The sequence below is a fragment of the Solanum stenotomum genome, chromosome 7, assembly GCF_019186545.1.
Source record: "Solanum stenotomum isolate F172 chromosome 7, ASM1918654v1, whole genome shotgun sequence".
In the NCBI taxonomy this organism is placed as follows: domain Eukaryota; kingdom Viridiplantae; phylum Streptophyta; class Magnoliopsida; order Solanales; family Solanaceae; genus Solanum; species Solanum stenotomum.
Window position 1 is genome coordinate 13,794,802 of NC_064288.1, and position 15,533 is coordinate 13,810,334.

Genomic DNA, 15,533 nt, shown 5'->3' on the forward strand with positions numbered 1-15,533 from the left:
ATATTATTTTTATGTGATATAAAATTTTATTTTTTCAAATTTTTTATTTAATATAAAATTATATTTTATTCTAAATTTCTAAATAACATAAATTGCAGGAAAATATTATATAATATACAAAATAATTGGAAAATTCAAATAAAAGTAAAATACAATTACATAAACATTACATAAACACTCAACTTTCAAAATTATTATGTTGCTCCCATAAATGTTCTATTAATGCATTAAGGAGTTCAAAATGAGTATTTTTGTCCTTAATTTTTTTATATCTAGCTAAAAAATTGTTCAAATGGAGAATTTCATTTATCATCATACCCTAAAAAAAATTTCGAATAGTGCTAAATTTAGAAACGACCTACCGGATTACTAAATTATTGTTGTGATAAATTAATTATTATGTTATGTATTGTATTTTATCTTGTATTTAAATTATTATGTTATGTATTGTATTTTTAAATTAAATTTTTCATCTTATCATTTTAATTTTGTGTAATCTTTATAGTGAAAATTAATAACAAAATAAAATTATATTATTTTCGAAAATTAGAAAAAAAATTAAAATACTTTAATTTGACATGAAGTAGTATATATTAAATAATATATTTTAAAATATTACATTACATTTAAACAAAATTATGAATATTAGATATTTAATTAATGACATTATATGTAAAATAATATGTTAATTAGAAAATAATAATAATAATAATAAAATATTGAAAAAAGTGAAATAGAGAGTGTGAATAGTAATTCTCCAGATTTGGAGATTTACTATTCAACTCTCTGAATATGAAGAATAGAGAATAATATGGAAAGAGGTTGGAGTATTCATTCTCTATTTTACTCTTCAAATATAAAGAATAAAAAATAAAATAAAGGTGGATCGGAGATGGTCCAGATTAGGAAGGGTCGATCCTATTACATGTAGTATGGCTAGTAAAAGTTTTCCAAACGACCCCTAAGCAGGGGCGGATTTATGTAGGACGAAGGGGGTTCATCCGAACCCCCTTCGTCGAAAAATTACACTATATATATAAGATTAAATTTTTAATATACGTGTATATATATAGTACTGAACCCCCTGAACATAAACCAAAGGCGTAGCTCAGTGGCGTTGGGGGTTCAGGAATTCGCTCTACTGCACGTGAGGTCGCGTGTTCGAATCCGGGCAGAGGCATTTCTCTTATCAGCTTATATTTTAGGCGTTTTAATTTATTTAAAAATATAATAATGCAATCAGAAAATGATGTTTAGTTCCAAAAAATTAAAACGCTGTTTGGAAATTTAGGATTTATTAGTTTAATCCCTAATTATAAAGTCAAATATTAAAAACTTTTTCTTCTTTATTCGACAGTTTAATCCGACCCGTTTATATCCGATTCGACCCGTTTAATTTATTTGTGGATATTATTTACGTGATTAATTTTTTTTTTGAACCCCTTGATGAAAATCCTCCCTCCGCCACTGCCCCTAAGTGGCAGGAACAAGAAGATAAACGTGTCAAACTATCATTGGTATAGTTTCGTGTCAATCCCACTATGAATGTAAACCATCGTTCAGTGCCCACTGATATACTCTTAGCAGTATAAAATAATAAATAACTCCATTAATTGTTTCTGTATAACTGGAAGCTCCTAGTTTATAGTGCATAGAAGCAATTATCAAAAGGAAGAAGAAATTAAGGGGAAATGGGTGAAAAGGGTTTACAAACGCCGGCGAGAAAAGTGTTTTTGTGGGTTCGAAAGCAATCCAAGAAGGTGAAGACTGTTTTAGGTGTTGTTACATGCCTCACCTTACTGATTACTCTCAGATTACTCATCCATGATCACAATCACTTCTTTGTTTTGGCTGAGCTTGTTCATTTCATCGGTATCTTATGTTTGATTTACAAGTTGTCTACTCTCAAAACTTGCTCAGGTAATCTCCTCTTTCACTAAATTTCTCCGTTGACCAAAGAAAAATTTGGACTTTAATTTTTTTTATTTTCAATTACTTTGCTGCGCAGTTTATATAATTAATTTGTGTAAACATATACATCAATTTATTTGCTGTGCGATGATTGAAAATTTAGGAGTTTGCTTGAGTTCTGTAGTACTGGTTTCAAGCCTGTGGTAACTGAATATGCAGTTGGTTGTACAGATACAAGTCTGCGTTGAGTGATATATGTTGTTGCTAATATTGGTTTAAAGTGTATCAAATATTGTTGGATATCTATATTGTACATAATAATCTGAACATTAGTCCAGACATCCTTAAATTGTACAAGTACCAAATAATATGAGCATTAAGTTATTCTGAGTTTTTGCTTTGCTGATGTTATAGCGAATGGCGTTATGTTTTACAAAGAAAAGAGCCACGTCAGTGAAACTAGAACTTAGTTTCTGAAGTGCAAACGTTGGCTATAGTGGGTATGAGGAGAGGTAGAGATAGGTCGAAGAAGTATAGGGGAGAGGTAATAAGATAGGACATGGCACATATGTAGCTTATTGAGGATATGACCCGAGATAGGAAGATTTGGAGGTGGAAGATTAGAATAGAAGGTTAGTAGGTAGTCAAGTGTGGTCTAGTTTCCTCATCAGTATTGTTTTTATTACTCTCCTACTATCTTAGTCTTCGATTTTATTGTCTCCTTGACTTTGGTTATCATATTATTTGTTGTTGGTACTGTTATCTTCTCTGTTTGTTTCAGTATGGATTCTTCACTACATAATTTGTTTTACATACTTGATTTTTTATATGCTTCACTTGAGTCAAGGGTCTATTGCAAACAACTGCTCTACGTTCTCAAGGTAGAGGTAAGGTTGCATACGCACCACCCTCCCTAAGACTCCACTTGTGGGATTACACTAGGTATGTTGTTGTAATTTGTTCTGTTCTTGGCCGTTAATATATTTGATTAGTGACATTATCTTATTAATGATTCATCATTGGCCAAAGCAGTAAAAAGCACTTACACAATGTATTTTAACTTTTTCAAATAAGTTGCGAAATTCTGTATGATCCAACACCTTTAGGCAAGGTAATTGTTCAGTACTTAGTATGCTTCAGTTTTCCTACAAATAGATAGGTTAAAACAGTATGCTTATCTATATAATCTCGGTCGTGTGTATATATAATCTCGGTCGTGTGTAATGTGTATATAATCCTGTCATGTGAAATGTGCAACTCCCAAGTCCATGTTATTACAGTAAGGACTGCAATAATTCAAAAGTTGTATCGTCCATTGTAATTCGTAATTATGTTTCAAATATCGTCTGCTTTTTCTTGTCACTTTTCATCTGATGATCTGTCTTCACCTGCTATGACAAGGCTTGTCACTGAAGAGTCAAGTGCTTACGGCGATCTTTCTGGCTGTAAGAGTATTTTGTAGTTTCATCATGGAAGGAGATATACACACCATTTTAGATTTTGTTACACTTGCGGCAACATTGTGGGTAATATATATGATGAAGTTCAAGTTGAAGTCGTCCTTCATGGCAGATCTGGATAGTATGCACTATTGGTATTTGGTAAATACAATTTTCCCGCTGCTTTCTGTTGTCCTGATTGTTACTGCAATCGAACTCTAGTTTTATACTGATCCCTTTTTGTGATTTGTATAGCACGATGTTTCTTGCAGAGTTGGTGTCTGGGGTCATGTCCGACACTTCACACATCAAACATAATAGGAGAACATGTTCTTTTTACCTTGTTTACAATCCTTGATGTTGTTTTCTTTCAAACATGACATTGTCTTTCATTCTTTTCCAGCAAATCACACCAGAATTTTGAGATATTTTAGATGAACATAGATTGTTTACCACGAGAGCAAGAAAAATATGAGAAAGAAGATCAAAGATTTTTCTATTAAAGTACTGAAGGATGTTTCTGGTACATCTATCATCGACAACAATATATGACTTTATTATGCCAACGTATATGTGTGCTTATGGTTTTGTCTGCCAAATGATTGTAAACTAGTAATAGAGATAATATGCAATGTATATTGTTGTGTCATGCATTTCTTTTGGGTAAATCTGAGCCGTTTAATGTGACAAACCCCTTCAATTCTGTTAAAAAAAAATTATTCATTGCATAACTGCCATTTGTTGCTTTGTGGCAACATCTGTAGCTGTTGAACATTGAAAATGTAGAACTCTTAGATATTGTTTAATTTTGTATTTAGGTTTTGGTAGTTGAAAAACAGATAATGGAAATTACTAGCTGGAAGTAGCTTTAGAGGTTTTCAGTCTATATGCAGTCAACTTGATTTATTATAGCAGACTAGTACACATTTTGAAAATAACTCCATCTCCTGCTCATCTCCAGCTGGTTAAGGCTGCATGAACTTAGCACAGTGCACAATTGAGATTCTCAATATTCTATTTTTGCAAAATATATCTTCTTGTCATTGTTGGTGATACTTTATATGATGTACCTCTCCTATAGCTGCTTTTGTGCATGATAGTGGTAAAACTGTAGGAAGTCCTTTATGTTTCCCAGTAAATAGATTCGATGACATTCTTTACCCTTTGCACCCTTTGCACAGATTGTGCCTTGTGCGGTTGCTGCCTTTTTAATCCATCCTTCTACGGCTCATAATTTCTTCTTCCGGGTTCTTTGGGCTTTTTGTGTATATATGGAGTCTATCTCAGTGCTGCCTCAGCTTCGCTTGATGCAGAATGTCCAGGTTTGTATCGGCTCTTTCCTCGGAGGAAAATCATATGTTTGTTTGCAGACCTTACTTTCTAGTGTGAATAGCTTATATATATAGTTTATATTCTTGTATTACAGATAATTGAGCCATTTACAGCACATTATGTGTTTGCATTGGGTGTTGCAAGATTCTTGGGCTGTGCTCATTGGATTAATCAGGTTTGTTTTGAAGTGTTATTTTTATGGCTTATAACTTTAGAATCAAGTAGAGCAATTGTATAAACCCCCACCCTCTTTTCTTTTCTTCCCTTTAATTCCAGACTTGTTCATATACAGGTCTATGACACTAGCGGAGCATATCTATATTTGGCTGGACGGGGTTACTTTTGGATACCAATGGTCTTTTTGGCAGAAATTGTTCAAACGTTTATTTTGGCCGATTTCTGCTACTATTACATAAAGAGGTGAGAACCATGGTAGCTCACTAATTCAATTGCTTTCTTGATGATATCTTTGTTTGTGTGACGAATCCTCTAATTTTTTGCAGTGTCGTGAGTGGTCAACTTTTGGTACGCCTGCCACAACCGGTATAGAAGTTCAAATTACTATATCCTACATAGTGTAACATATGTTGTATTTCTTGTGTTATGGTGTGGATATGGAGCTTCTTCTACCTCTTTATTTTCTGTTTTTCATCTTCTCCTTTTTTTCTCTAGTTCCTCTCTTGCCAATGCAACTGAACATGTAAATAAATAAATAAATAGATTTGCTAGATGCATTGCCTTGACTGATCTTGCTTTTTAAAGTCTCGAGCACCTAATATTTTGGAGATTGTGTGTGTGCTATGCTGAACCAAGTTGATAAAGCGCTACTTCTACACGAATCATTGAGGCGATAGACTCTATTCAAGTTGCGTCTCGATGTTTCAAAAATATAACAGACGTATTGGGAAAGAAATGCATGCATACAAGCCTCGGGCGTGGTTTAAATTGAAGGAGAATCACTCGTAGAACTCAAGAAATTCTCAGGCAGAATTTACAAAATAGTGCTATGTCCGGTAAATATGCGTCTTATTTACCCAAAAAAAAAACTCAAATGAGGAATCCTTTTGAACAGAAAAGAGTTTGGTCAATATACACCCACTTGAATCAATCCTTGAGCTTCTGCAAGTAACAACTTAATACTTATGGTTGATGATTTTGCTTTTGCCAGATGGTCAATTAGTGCACAATCGTCAGATAATTGAGCCCTTTACTGCCCATTATGTGTTTGCATTGGGTCCTCAAAGATTCTTGAATTGTGCTTATTGGATCGTTCAGCTACTCTTATTTTCTGTCTTATAACTGCTCTATTCTGTTGTAAATATAAAATAAATTCAACAATTTAAGCGTGTTTACTGAACAAGAAAAATATCTGATTGGTACACATAATTTGATTGGTTCAAGAAAAATAAACAATGTCCGTGCTTTTCTTCTAACAGTTCAAATTTTTAGGCAAGACTTGCATAATTCAACATCCTTCCTTTAGTCTTCTGTTTTATTGGACCTCACCAATGTTTCTCACAAAACTTTTTAGGGATAGTTTGGTTACTGTATAAGAGACATCTTATTCATGTATAAAATGTTGCATTAGCTTTACTATGTTGGGTAGAAGTTTCGTATTAGGTATAAAAGTCAACATAACTTATATCATGTTTGGTTGGTAAGAATTTAAATGTTGTATAAAAGTTATTCATGTATTAATTTATATGGTGTTTTGTTGCATTTTTTATAGTCCTACATAATTAATACCAACATAACTTATGAGGGAATTTATGTATAAAGTGATGCAGGGTAGAAGGTAGAATAAGTTATGTGGGTATTAGTTATACATGTATTAAAATGATAAATTACATATTTACCCTATTAAATTATTTTATCTTTTTAATTGGAAACTTTACTGTTTTCTATATACGTTTGTTGTTTTTATTTTATTTTTATATATAGACCATTTTCATTTTTTTTAATTTATTTTATTTTTTTAATTGGAAACTTTACTGTTTTCCTATCTACGTTTGTTGTTTTTATATCTTATTATATATAGACCATTTTTATTTCTTTTTATATATTTACAGCTTTTATTTATTTATGCAAATATAAATATCTTTTTAGTATTAGAAATTTGATTGTATATTTTTTGACGGTACATATGCTAATCAATTATTAGCATTATATATTATTCAATATATTCCACATTTTATTAGCATGTATTATTATTTTGTAAATAATATATATTAATAATTTACAACAAGTTTAATATTCAATAGTTAATAATTCATGTATTATAATCTCTACATAACTAAATAATACCTACATAACTAATATTCGCATAGCTAATACCCGCATAATTAAACCCAACATAACTAAATCATGCATAACTAATGCATGCATAACTAATACATGCATAACTAAACTCTGCATACCTCTAACTACTAACCAAACAGCCCCTTATTGCTTATAATAATTACATAGAGGCTATACATGTTCAGGTGTATGACATTGGTGGGGCGTATCTATATTACTTCCTCTGTTTCTATTTATGTATAACCATTTTGGATTTCATGTGTATTAAGAAACTAAGTAAGGTTACTACCCTTATTTAATTATTTTGGAATTCAAGTTTTCAATCAATGAATATGAATTAATTAATTTTAATTAATTAATTTAACCAATGAACATGAATCATTCAGTTAGCTTTTCTAAGTTGGTCAAATATATTTTTTCAAGGGTAAAAAGAGAATAATATGGTAATTTATGCATTGATTTTATGAAATGACAAGTATTATGGACCAACTATTTATAGAAAGGGATGACATACAAAAAGGAACGGATGGAGTACTTTTTTGTCATAATTTATACGGAAAAGGACAAAAATACCCCTAAACTATCCGAAAAGATTTAAATATATCCCACATTCACCTGTTGGTTTAAAATTACCCCTCAATCCACCTTTTTGGTTCATTTTTACCCTTAAAACAACAACTTTTTCTTTTTAAAATATTATTATTATTATTAATTATGTGACATCCTTCTATTGGATAAATTTAAATTACAACCCATCAGATTTTCTCCTACCCGCCCATCCGTATCCACATTTCTTAACCCAGATCCAAATAAAACATCCATCAGATTTCAACAGTTGCAGCTATTGGTATCAGTTTATAGTAAAGTTTAACGTCTATTTTTACCGATTACACTGTGTAAATTAAATGTAGCTAGTATTAAACATGACCCATCAATCATTTGGGACATGAGAATTGTTACTGCTTAAAAGAAAAAGACCGTATTTCCTTATCTTTTACTAGCTTAATTATCCACTGCAAAAATACTTGAGCCTCTGCAGATACATTAAAAAGTATTCTACTTCATACAGTATACAGATCGTACCATCAATACACACAAAAGTAGTTTAGTTTGAAGCTTTTCACCAACAGCTCCAACTAGTGCATCTAATTAGATTTTCATAGATTGACTTGGCTGTGAAAACATAGATTTGAACTTCAAATATGGTATGCATCTCATTAGACTTTAAAAGGGAAGAAGAAAATAGGTTATTAAATTTAAGGGGGAGAGATAGGATCATCTGATGCATCTTTTAATTGGGTCTAGGTTAAGAAATGTGGATATGGGTCAGGGCGGGTAGAAGAGAATTTTATGGGTTGAAATTTAAATTTATCCAATTTTAAGGGTAAAAATGGATCAAAAGGTGGATGAAGCGGTATTTTTAACCCAATAGGTGAATGAAGGGTATATGTAAACCTTTTTGAATAGTCTAAGGGTATTTTTGGCCATTTTTCGTATATTATATGATATGGATGAAATTTGAAGAGTCAATAAAAAAAAAATTAAAATATTTTAGGTTTTTTCTTATTGTGGCATATAATAATTTTTACATCGATTTTAAATAATGTATGTTATTATTTTTATTCCAATTTATATGGTATAGATAAAATTTGAAGAGTCAATCAAATTTCTATATAGATTTTAAATATTTTAAGTTATTAATCTATAGTACTTTTTACGTATATTTTTACATATAGTGTAATTTTTTATCCTAATTTATGTGACGTTGATAGAGTTTGGAGAAACAAATAAATTGTTTGTATTATTTTTTAATATTTTAAATTATTTATTATTGTAATATATAATATTTTTTATATAATTTTTAAATATATAACCAACTAAAAAAAGTAAGATAAATAAATTTAATACAAAGAAAGTAATAAATGGCAGGGGTGTCAAAATGAGTCCAAATATAAGTAACCAGACAATAATTTTAGGATAAATTAGCTAATTAGTCAAAATCCCTAATAATTATTAAAAACATCTACACTTTAAAATAATTATTAAAAATGTCAAAATATCAATATTTTTTAGCAAATAAAATGTATCCTACCTTCCTTTTATTTCTCAATTTGGACCCACTTTTTTACTCCATTACGGGTGAAAGAAAAAAAATAAAAGACCTGATTACCCACTTTTCTCTTTATAATTTTTTTTTCCCAAATTCTATCCTTTCTCTTTCTCTCTCTCACGATTTCTTTTATTATTCCATATTGACTGATTTGTGATTGTTTCCATTAAGGAAGAAAATTTTGAAATAATCAATTGAGATTTCAAAGTGATTTCGTTGAACTTCGAGATTGTCGGTGAAATATAAAAACGATCAGGTATTCTTTAATTTGTTTGGAAATGATTCGAAAATGGCTATTTAAAAAGTTATTCAAAAATGGATCTTGATCGTATTTTGTATGTTGGATCTTCACCTGAATATCTTCATAAGTTACTATCCGAATATTGGATTTAAAGGTTAGACGGTTAATGAGGTATACAATTTGAAAGTTTCAGGTAATATCTCATACAAGACACTTTGTTGGATGGCATCAGCAATCCTAGTTATCTCTTCAATGAATTGAAGTATTTTTGCATCTTTCTCACATGCAGAAGAACCAAAAGGAGATGAAAGTACAGAATCATCGGTCATATTTTAAAGTAAAATAATACATTTTTTAATCTGTGATCTGTTTGGGATAAAACAGTGAATAATTGAATTGTTTTGTTTCTTTGTATGTTGGATGCTTTGGAATACAAAATAATTTGAAATCCTATTTAGTAGATGTGTTCTATAAATTAGACATTGAATATAATATATTTTTAGAACATAACAAATAAGAAATATATTTTTGGTCATGAAATATAATTTTTTTTTTTAAATACAAATTTTGATTGTTACTATTGATTGTAAATTTGTATATTTTGATGACTGAAATACAAATATTGTTGAAATTTTAATAAAGAATATGTTTTTGAAATATATAAAAACCAATGGTGTATCATTTCTAAATGAACATGAGTTTAAATAAGTATATGGATACAAATATGCTTCTTAAATAACTACAAATCCATTTGGTATACCTATTAGAATGAATACAAACTAATAAAGAAAATACAAATGTCATTATACAAATCCAAACATGAAAAGTGAAAACCATAATGAATACAAATTCACATATCATACAAACGACTTAAAGTGACACCTGAATTTGTCCCGAATTTTCAAGAAGACAACTTAAATATGTGGGAGTCCTATTACCCACTAAACAATCTCAAACTAATATTATTACATCATTTTTTGTCCACTTGACATAGAGAATGTGTGCACTCTCTCAAAGAGAGTGAGCAACATAAAATAACTAATATAATTTTATTTTTACAAGTATTTTATTATAAAATATATTTTCTTATTATTTTAACCTTTTTTTCCTTTTTATTTTTTCTCTTTCTTTCTTCTTTCTTCCTCAAAAAATCATTTTTATCTCAGGATAAGACATAAGTACCTCCTTCAACTATGAACGAAATCCCAGCGACACACCTTAACTATATATGGGTCCTATTACCCTCCTGAATTATTTTAAAGTGTAATAGATATACCCTTCGACGCTGAGGTGGCACTAAGAGTGTGCTCACTCTCTTGGAGGCATGTGAGAGACAAAAAAAAGTATTAAAATCTAACTATATAGACATGTGTCCATTTTCAATTGCACATTTTCACAATTAATTAGTACACATAATGAATTAACATTAAGATTTAAGTTGACATCTTTTTAATTAAATTTCTATTTTTCATTGTAAAATAGAGTCAAATTTTATCATTTTTAGAAATACAATTAATTTTTTCACAACATACTTAAATTGCCGATGGATTTTTTTCAATATTTTTCATCAATTTGTATAAGATCGAAAGAAATTTTCATTTTATTTTAATTTTTTACTCAAATACTTGACATGAGATTCACTAATTAGGAAAACAAATTTGTATATTAGAGATTTAAAATAAGCTACATATCATGAGTACCATTTAAATTAAAACTTTTTTTTTAAAAATAATTTTTAATTATCCTCTCCTCCTCAATTATCGATGTCATATCTCAATTCCCCCACCCCCATTTCAGTTCTCCGTTCGTAGATATAGCACTCCACCCCCTACTTCAGTTCTCCGCCCATTGATATAGAAACTCTCCCCGCTTTAGTTTTCCGTCAATATAGCACCCCAACCCATTTTAGTTTCGCTTTGATTCTCTGTTGTAATAATACACCATCTTCTTTTCATTTCTTTCAACTTCGATTGTCCTTTACTTCATCTTGCCCAAATAATATTTGAGCGAGAAACAGTTGGCGGTAAAAAAATGAGTTTGATAGTAGACATTGAATCTGGTGGTGGAGAAAGAATGAATTTGGTGGTGGGTTACAATTTTCATGGTGATTGCTATGAGTTTTAATGGTGAAAATAGAGTGTTTTAGTGGTTATGGTGGGTGTAGTGATAGTAATGAAGAAGAATGAATTAAATAACATGAATTTTTAAATTTTTTTTAAAATCTGGCAGTTGATGATGTGGCACTGACGTAAGGATGATGTGGAGGTGAGTGTAAGACACCTCCCTTCATGTGAGTGATTATAGAGGTTTTAGGGAGTGTTTATTACACTTTAAAATAATTCGAGGGGGGCGGTGTCACAACCCAGACCGTCGTGATTGGCACCCACACTAACCCTACGGTGGGAGAACCACTACTACAATTCAAACTAACAACTCAACCAAAATTAAGACATTTAAAGATATGGAAGCAGATTTAAATGCTAAGGAAAAGAAATAGAGTTCTCATAAACTCCAAAAGTCTAACAAAACAATGCGGAAGTAACGTCTAGAACCTGAAAGTCAATGTACCAAAACATCTAAGGTTCAATCATAAGTCTAAACAAGAAGGGGTACAACCACATACTAAACATAAGGAATCTAAGGAACTAGTCTAAGTCCGAAAATGTGAAAATAAAGGGAAACTCATGGCAGCCCGGAAGAACTGACTCACCCTTGAATTCGAAACGATCACTGTCTTTTAAGCGAGGCCTGTCAATAGCCACCGAAAGATGTCATGTACTCAACAAAGAAAGAGCAAGTGTAGTATCAGTACACAATCACAGTGTACTGGTAGGATTATGCGGCTATCCCACTAAGTGCAACATACATAAGCTAATACAACATAATAATAACATGCATACACCGAACATATAAAATATCAATACCATTACGAATAACAATCAAGTTCACAATTTTCAAGATATACACTTATGTCAACTCAATGGTCCTCTCATGGAACCCAAACCAAAACTGTTAGTGTACCGGTTAGTGGTACCCGATCCAATGTTTATGCCAGAACGTGGCAACTGATCCTATATTTATGCCATAACGTGGCAACCGATCCAAGTTAGTGTGTCAGAACGGAACACCTGATCCATTCAACAAGCCATAATCACAATCACAAGTATTTCTCATAATCATACCATTAAGTCATGATTTCAAGGCATACAATTATTCAATCATCCTCATTTATGAATAATGTGATCAATAATGCAACATTCGCAAACATACACGTAATATAATGAAGCAAGAACAAACATACATCACACAACATGAAATCACAATCATCACATACCTCGAACAAAGCTTGAATCCTCTAAGAAACTTGATCCTTCCCTTTCCGAATTATTTCCACTTGTTCTTGGTCTACAAACAATCATAATAACACGGGAATCAATAAACTATGTCTAATTACCCGGATTAAAGTCAACACTATCAACCCTATATCAAATCCTTGATCCCATTATCCAAATTAGGCATTTTCCACCATCCAAACAGTTCCAGAACCCTTCCCCAATAATAATCACCCAAGAAACTAAGTTCTACAGAACGAAAAACGGATTCGGAGAGTGAAAACCTTACCTTTAGCCTCAAAAATGGTGGAAAACTGTCAAGAAAGCACCTGGGGTCATCTCCTAGCTCTCAAAGTCGAAACTTGTAGAATAAAATAATTTTGAGGTTTATTTTCGACTTAATTCGCGAATAGCCCACCATAGCGGTTCTCACCCCGCTACAGCGGCCCCGCCTTGGTGAAATAAATCTCACCCTGGTGGCATACGCGGAGACAGAACGTCGTAATTAGAGTCTCAAACCCCCATTTCACAACACACCTTCATTCCACGACACTCATAAATACCCGTTCACGCTAAGATCATTTCCGGGAGTTCTACACGTCCGTATTCATTTCTGTAAAGTCTTACGGGTTCCTTAACGTCCTAGATATCTATTCATATGACTGAATTCATAATTAGATCTCCTAATTGTTACCATATTTCTCTAGACCTCACTGACTCCAATTTTGTCCAAATCCGGACTAGGTTGGAAATTTCAAAGTTACTACGAAAAAGTTTTTCAGCCCAAAAATTTTCCCCGTTGGCTTTTCTATAACGACGGGAACCGGTCGTTACAATAGATACCAATTTACCCATCACTCATTCCCGAGTGACAAACTTAGGAAGAATAGGCTAAGAGAAGGAATTGAGTAGTACCTGCATCGATGAACAATTGGGGATACTTATCTCGCATGTCCGATTTCACGTATCAAGACACTTCATCCAATACTAAGTGCCAACGATCGTTAGTCAGTAATATAACCCAACTGAGTGAGTTGGGTTGAATCCCACATGGAGTGGTACGTATTTGAGAATTAATAGAAAAGCATGAATGTGTGCAAGTCAATCATAAGTAAAAACACTTACGAATAAAAACATGGTTCAAGTTTGGGATGAAACAAATGTCAAATAATAGGGGATTTGGGTTCAAATATCAGTTACAACAAAAAATAACACGAGAGTAAAAAATATGGAGACGGGTTCTTGGGACGTGATTGGATTATGGGCTAAGGTAGACAAATAGGTGATTGCAATTAATAATGAAAAGATGTAAATCATTGAATAAGCTAGACTTTAGTAGGGATAAACTTTCTCTCAAATAGTTTATCCCGAATCAAATTGGTTTCTCTCGAACACCAATAAGCAGCAATTAAGAACAACTTACGCTTTAGTCCATTCACTCTCTTGAGCTGAATGTGTGGAAAAGAGTTTAGGATTCACTCTCTCGAGCTGAACCCATGACAACCCAATACCCACAGACCATCAAATCAGTAATCTTGGTTTTAAAAACCTCTCTCTCGAGCAAGCCAAAAACACGAAGGTAGAGTTGCATTTGCAACTACAACCCTTTAGATTAAGCCATAATTACTGAATGAAATCATTTTTAAACAATATTTACACTATCAATTAACAATACCCAATAGCTAAATCAACCCATAATCACATAATCACACCCCCAAGAATTGGGGTTTTAGCTAGACATCATAAAAAGATAAAAATCGTTACCAAATTGTGTTTCCATCAACTGGGTACGATTAATATTGTCTTTACAGAGGTCTAAGATGAAGAATCTTCAACACCCACTTCTAATTTCTCATAAATGAAAAGCTTCAAATCTTCAAAGCTAAGGAAATATAGTCTCAATCTCAGTTCTAAGTTCTCAAACTTCAAAACTGAACAACAATGAAAACTATTGAATGCTTCCTATTAAACTAAGAATTTAAAAACGTATTTATAGTCGCCAAAAATGTGTTGCGAAGGACCATTCGGTGCAATAAGTCGGGATCGCCGATCCACTCGGCGATCCGCCCTTTGGTCAGTTCCATCACCTTTTTGCTTTGGCCTTCAGCAACTTCAAGCTCTGTAACTTTGGGCGATATAGCACTGCATCGCGGAACTGTTCGGCGACTCCCCGACTGCTTCTTTATATCGCCGACTTGATTTTCTTCTTCAAGGCTTGGCACACTGGAACATTAGGCGAGACCATGGCCATTCGGCGACTTGCTCAATGGTTTAGGCGATCCTCAGGCTTTCTTTTCTTCGTTCTTTCAGCTAGCTTGTTCCTTTTTGCTCATTAGTGTCCATGTTTTGTTCCTCAATCCAAATACCTAAAAATCAAGGATTTATATAAGTTATTGGCACAAAATATGCATTTAAGGACACTGAATCTATTAAAATAAAGCCCTAAATGACTCCAAATCGTGGACTCATCAACACCCCCAACTTAAACTTTTGTTTGTCCTCAAGTAAATCTCAAGTTCAACAGTTCAAAAAGGATGTCTCAAACAGTGCTACACAAGACTCAATCATGAATGCACATGAAAAGACTCAACTTACTCATGCAATGATCAATTGTGCACTCAAAGACTCAAGTTGTGACTCACCATTACCAAAGAATCTCAGGCTCACAATACTTGCTTCAAAGGCAAGTTCAAGCTCCATAGAGGTGTTCAAATGCCCTCACACAAAGGATGATTTCATGTCCACACACAATGGTTCAACAATTTAAAGCTCCGGAATCCAATACAACGATCACACTCACAAAGATGAACACAATGCATGACTTCACCCATAGGTTTGCCCGTATTTTCCAATCAACAATTGTTTCAGCT

General features: G+C 32.3%; 1 protein-coding gene across 2 annotated transcripts; it reads left to right on the top strand.

Annotated features, from left to right (window-relative positions):
- Nucleotides 1-1,600: 1,600 nt before the first annotated feature.
- On the top strand, nucleotides 1,601-5,996 carry LOC125870574 (uncharacterized). 2 transcript variants are annotated; one of them, XM_049551036.1, is made up of 6 exons: nucleotides 1,604-1,920; nucleotides 3,313-3,512; nucleotides 4,532-4,672; nucleotides 4,777-4,857; nucleotides 4,975-5,102; nucleotides 5,186-5,400. In XM_049551036.1, exons 1-6 carry the CDS (start codon nucleotides 1,692-1,694, stop codon nucleotides 5,229-5,231), a joined length of 825 nt encoding a protein of 274 aa, XP_049406993.1. In that variant the 5' UTR covers nucleotides 1,604-1,691; the 3' UTR covers nucleotides 5,232-5,400. The 2 variants fall into 2 exon arrangements, with proteins under 2 accessions (XP_049406994.1, XP_049406993.1); XM_049551037.1 differs by lacking the exons at nucleotides 4,777-4,857; nucleotides 4,975-5,102; nucleotides 5,186-5,400 and adding an exon at nucleotides 5,877-5,996 and having other exon boundaries at nucleotides 1,601-1,920.
- The last annotated feature ends 9,537 nt before the right edge of the window (nucleotides 5,997-15,533 follow it).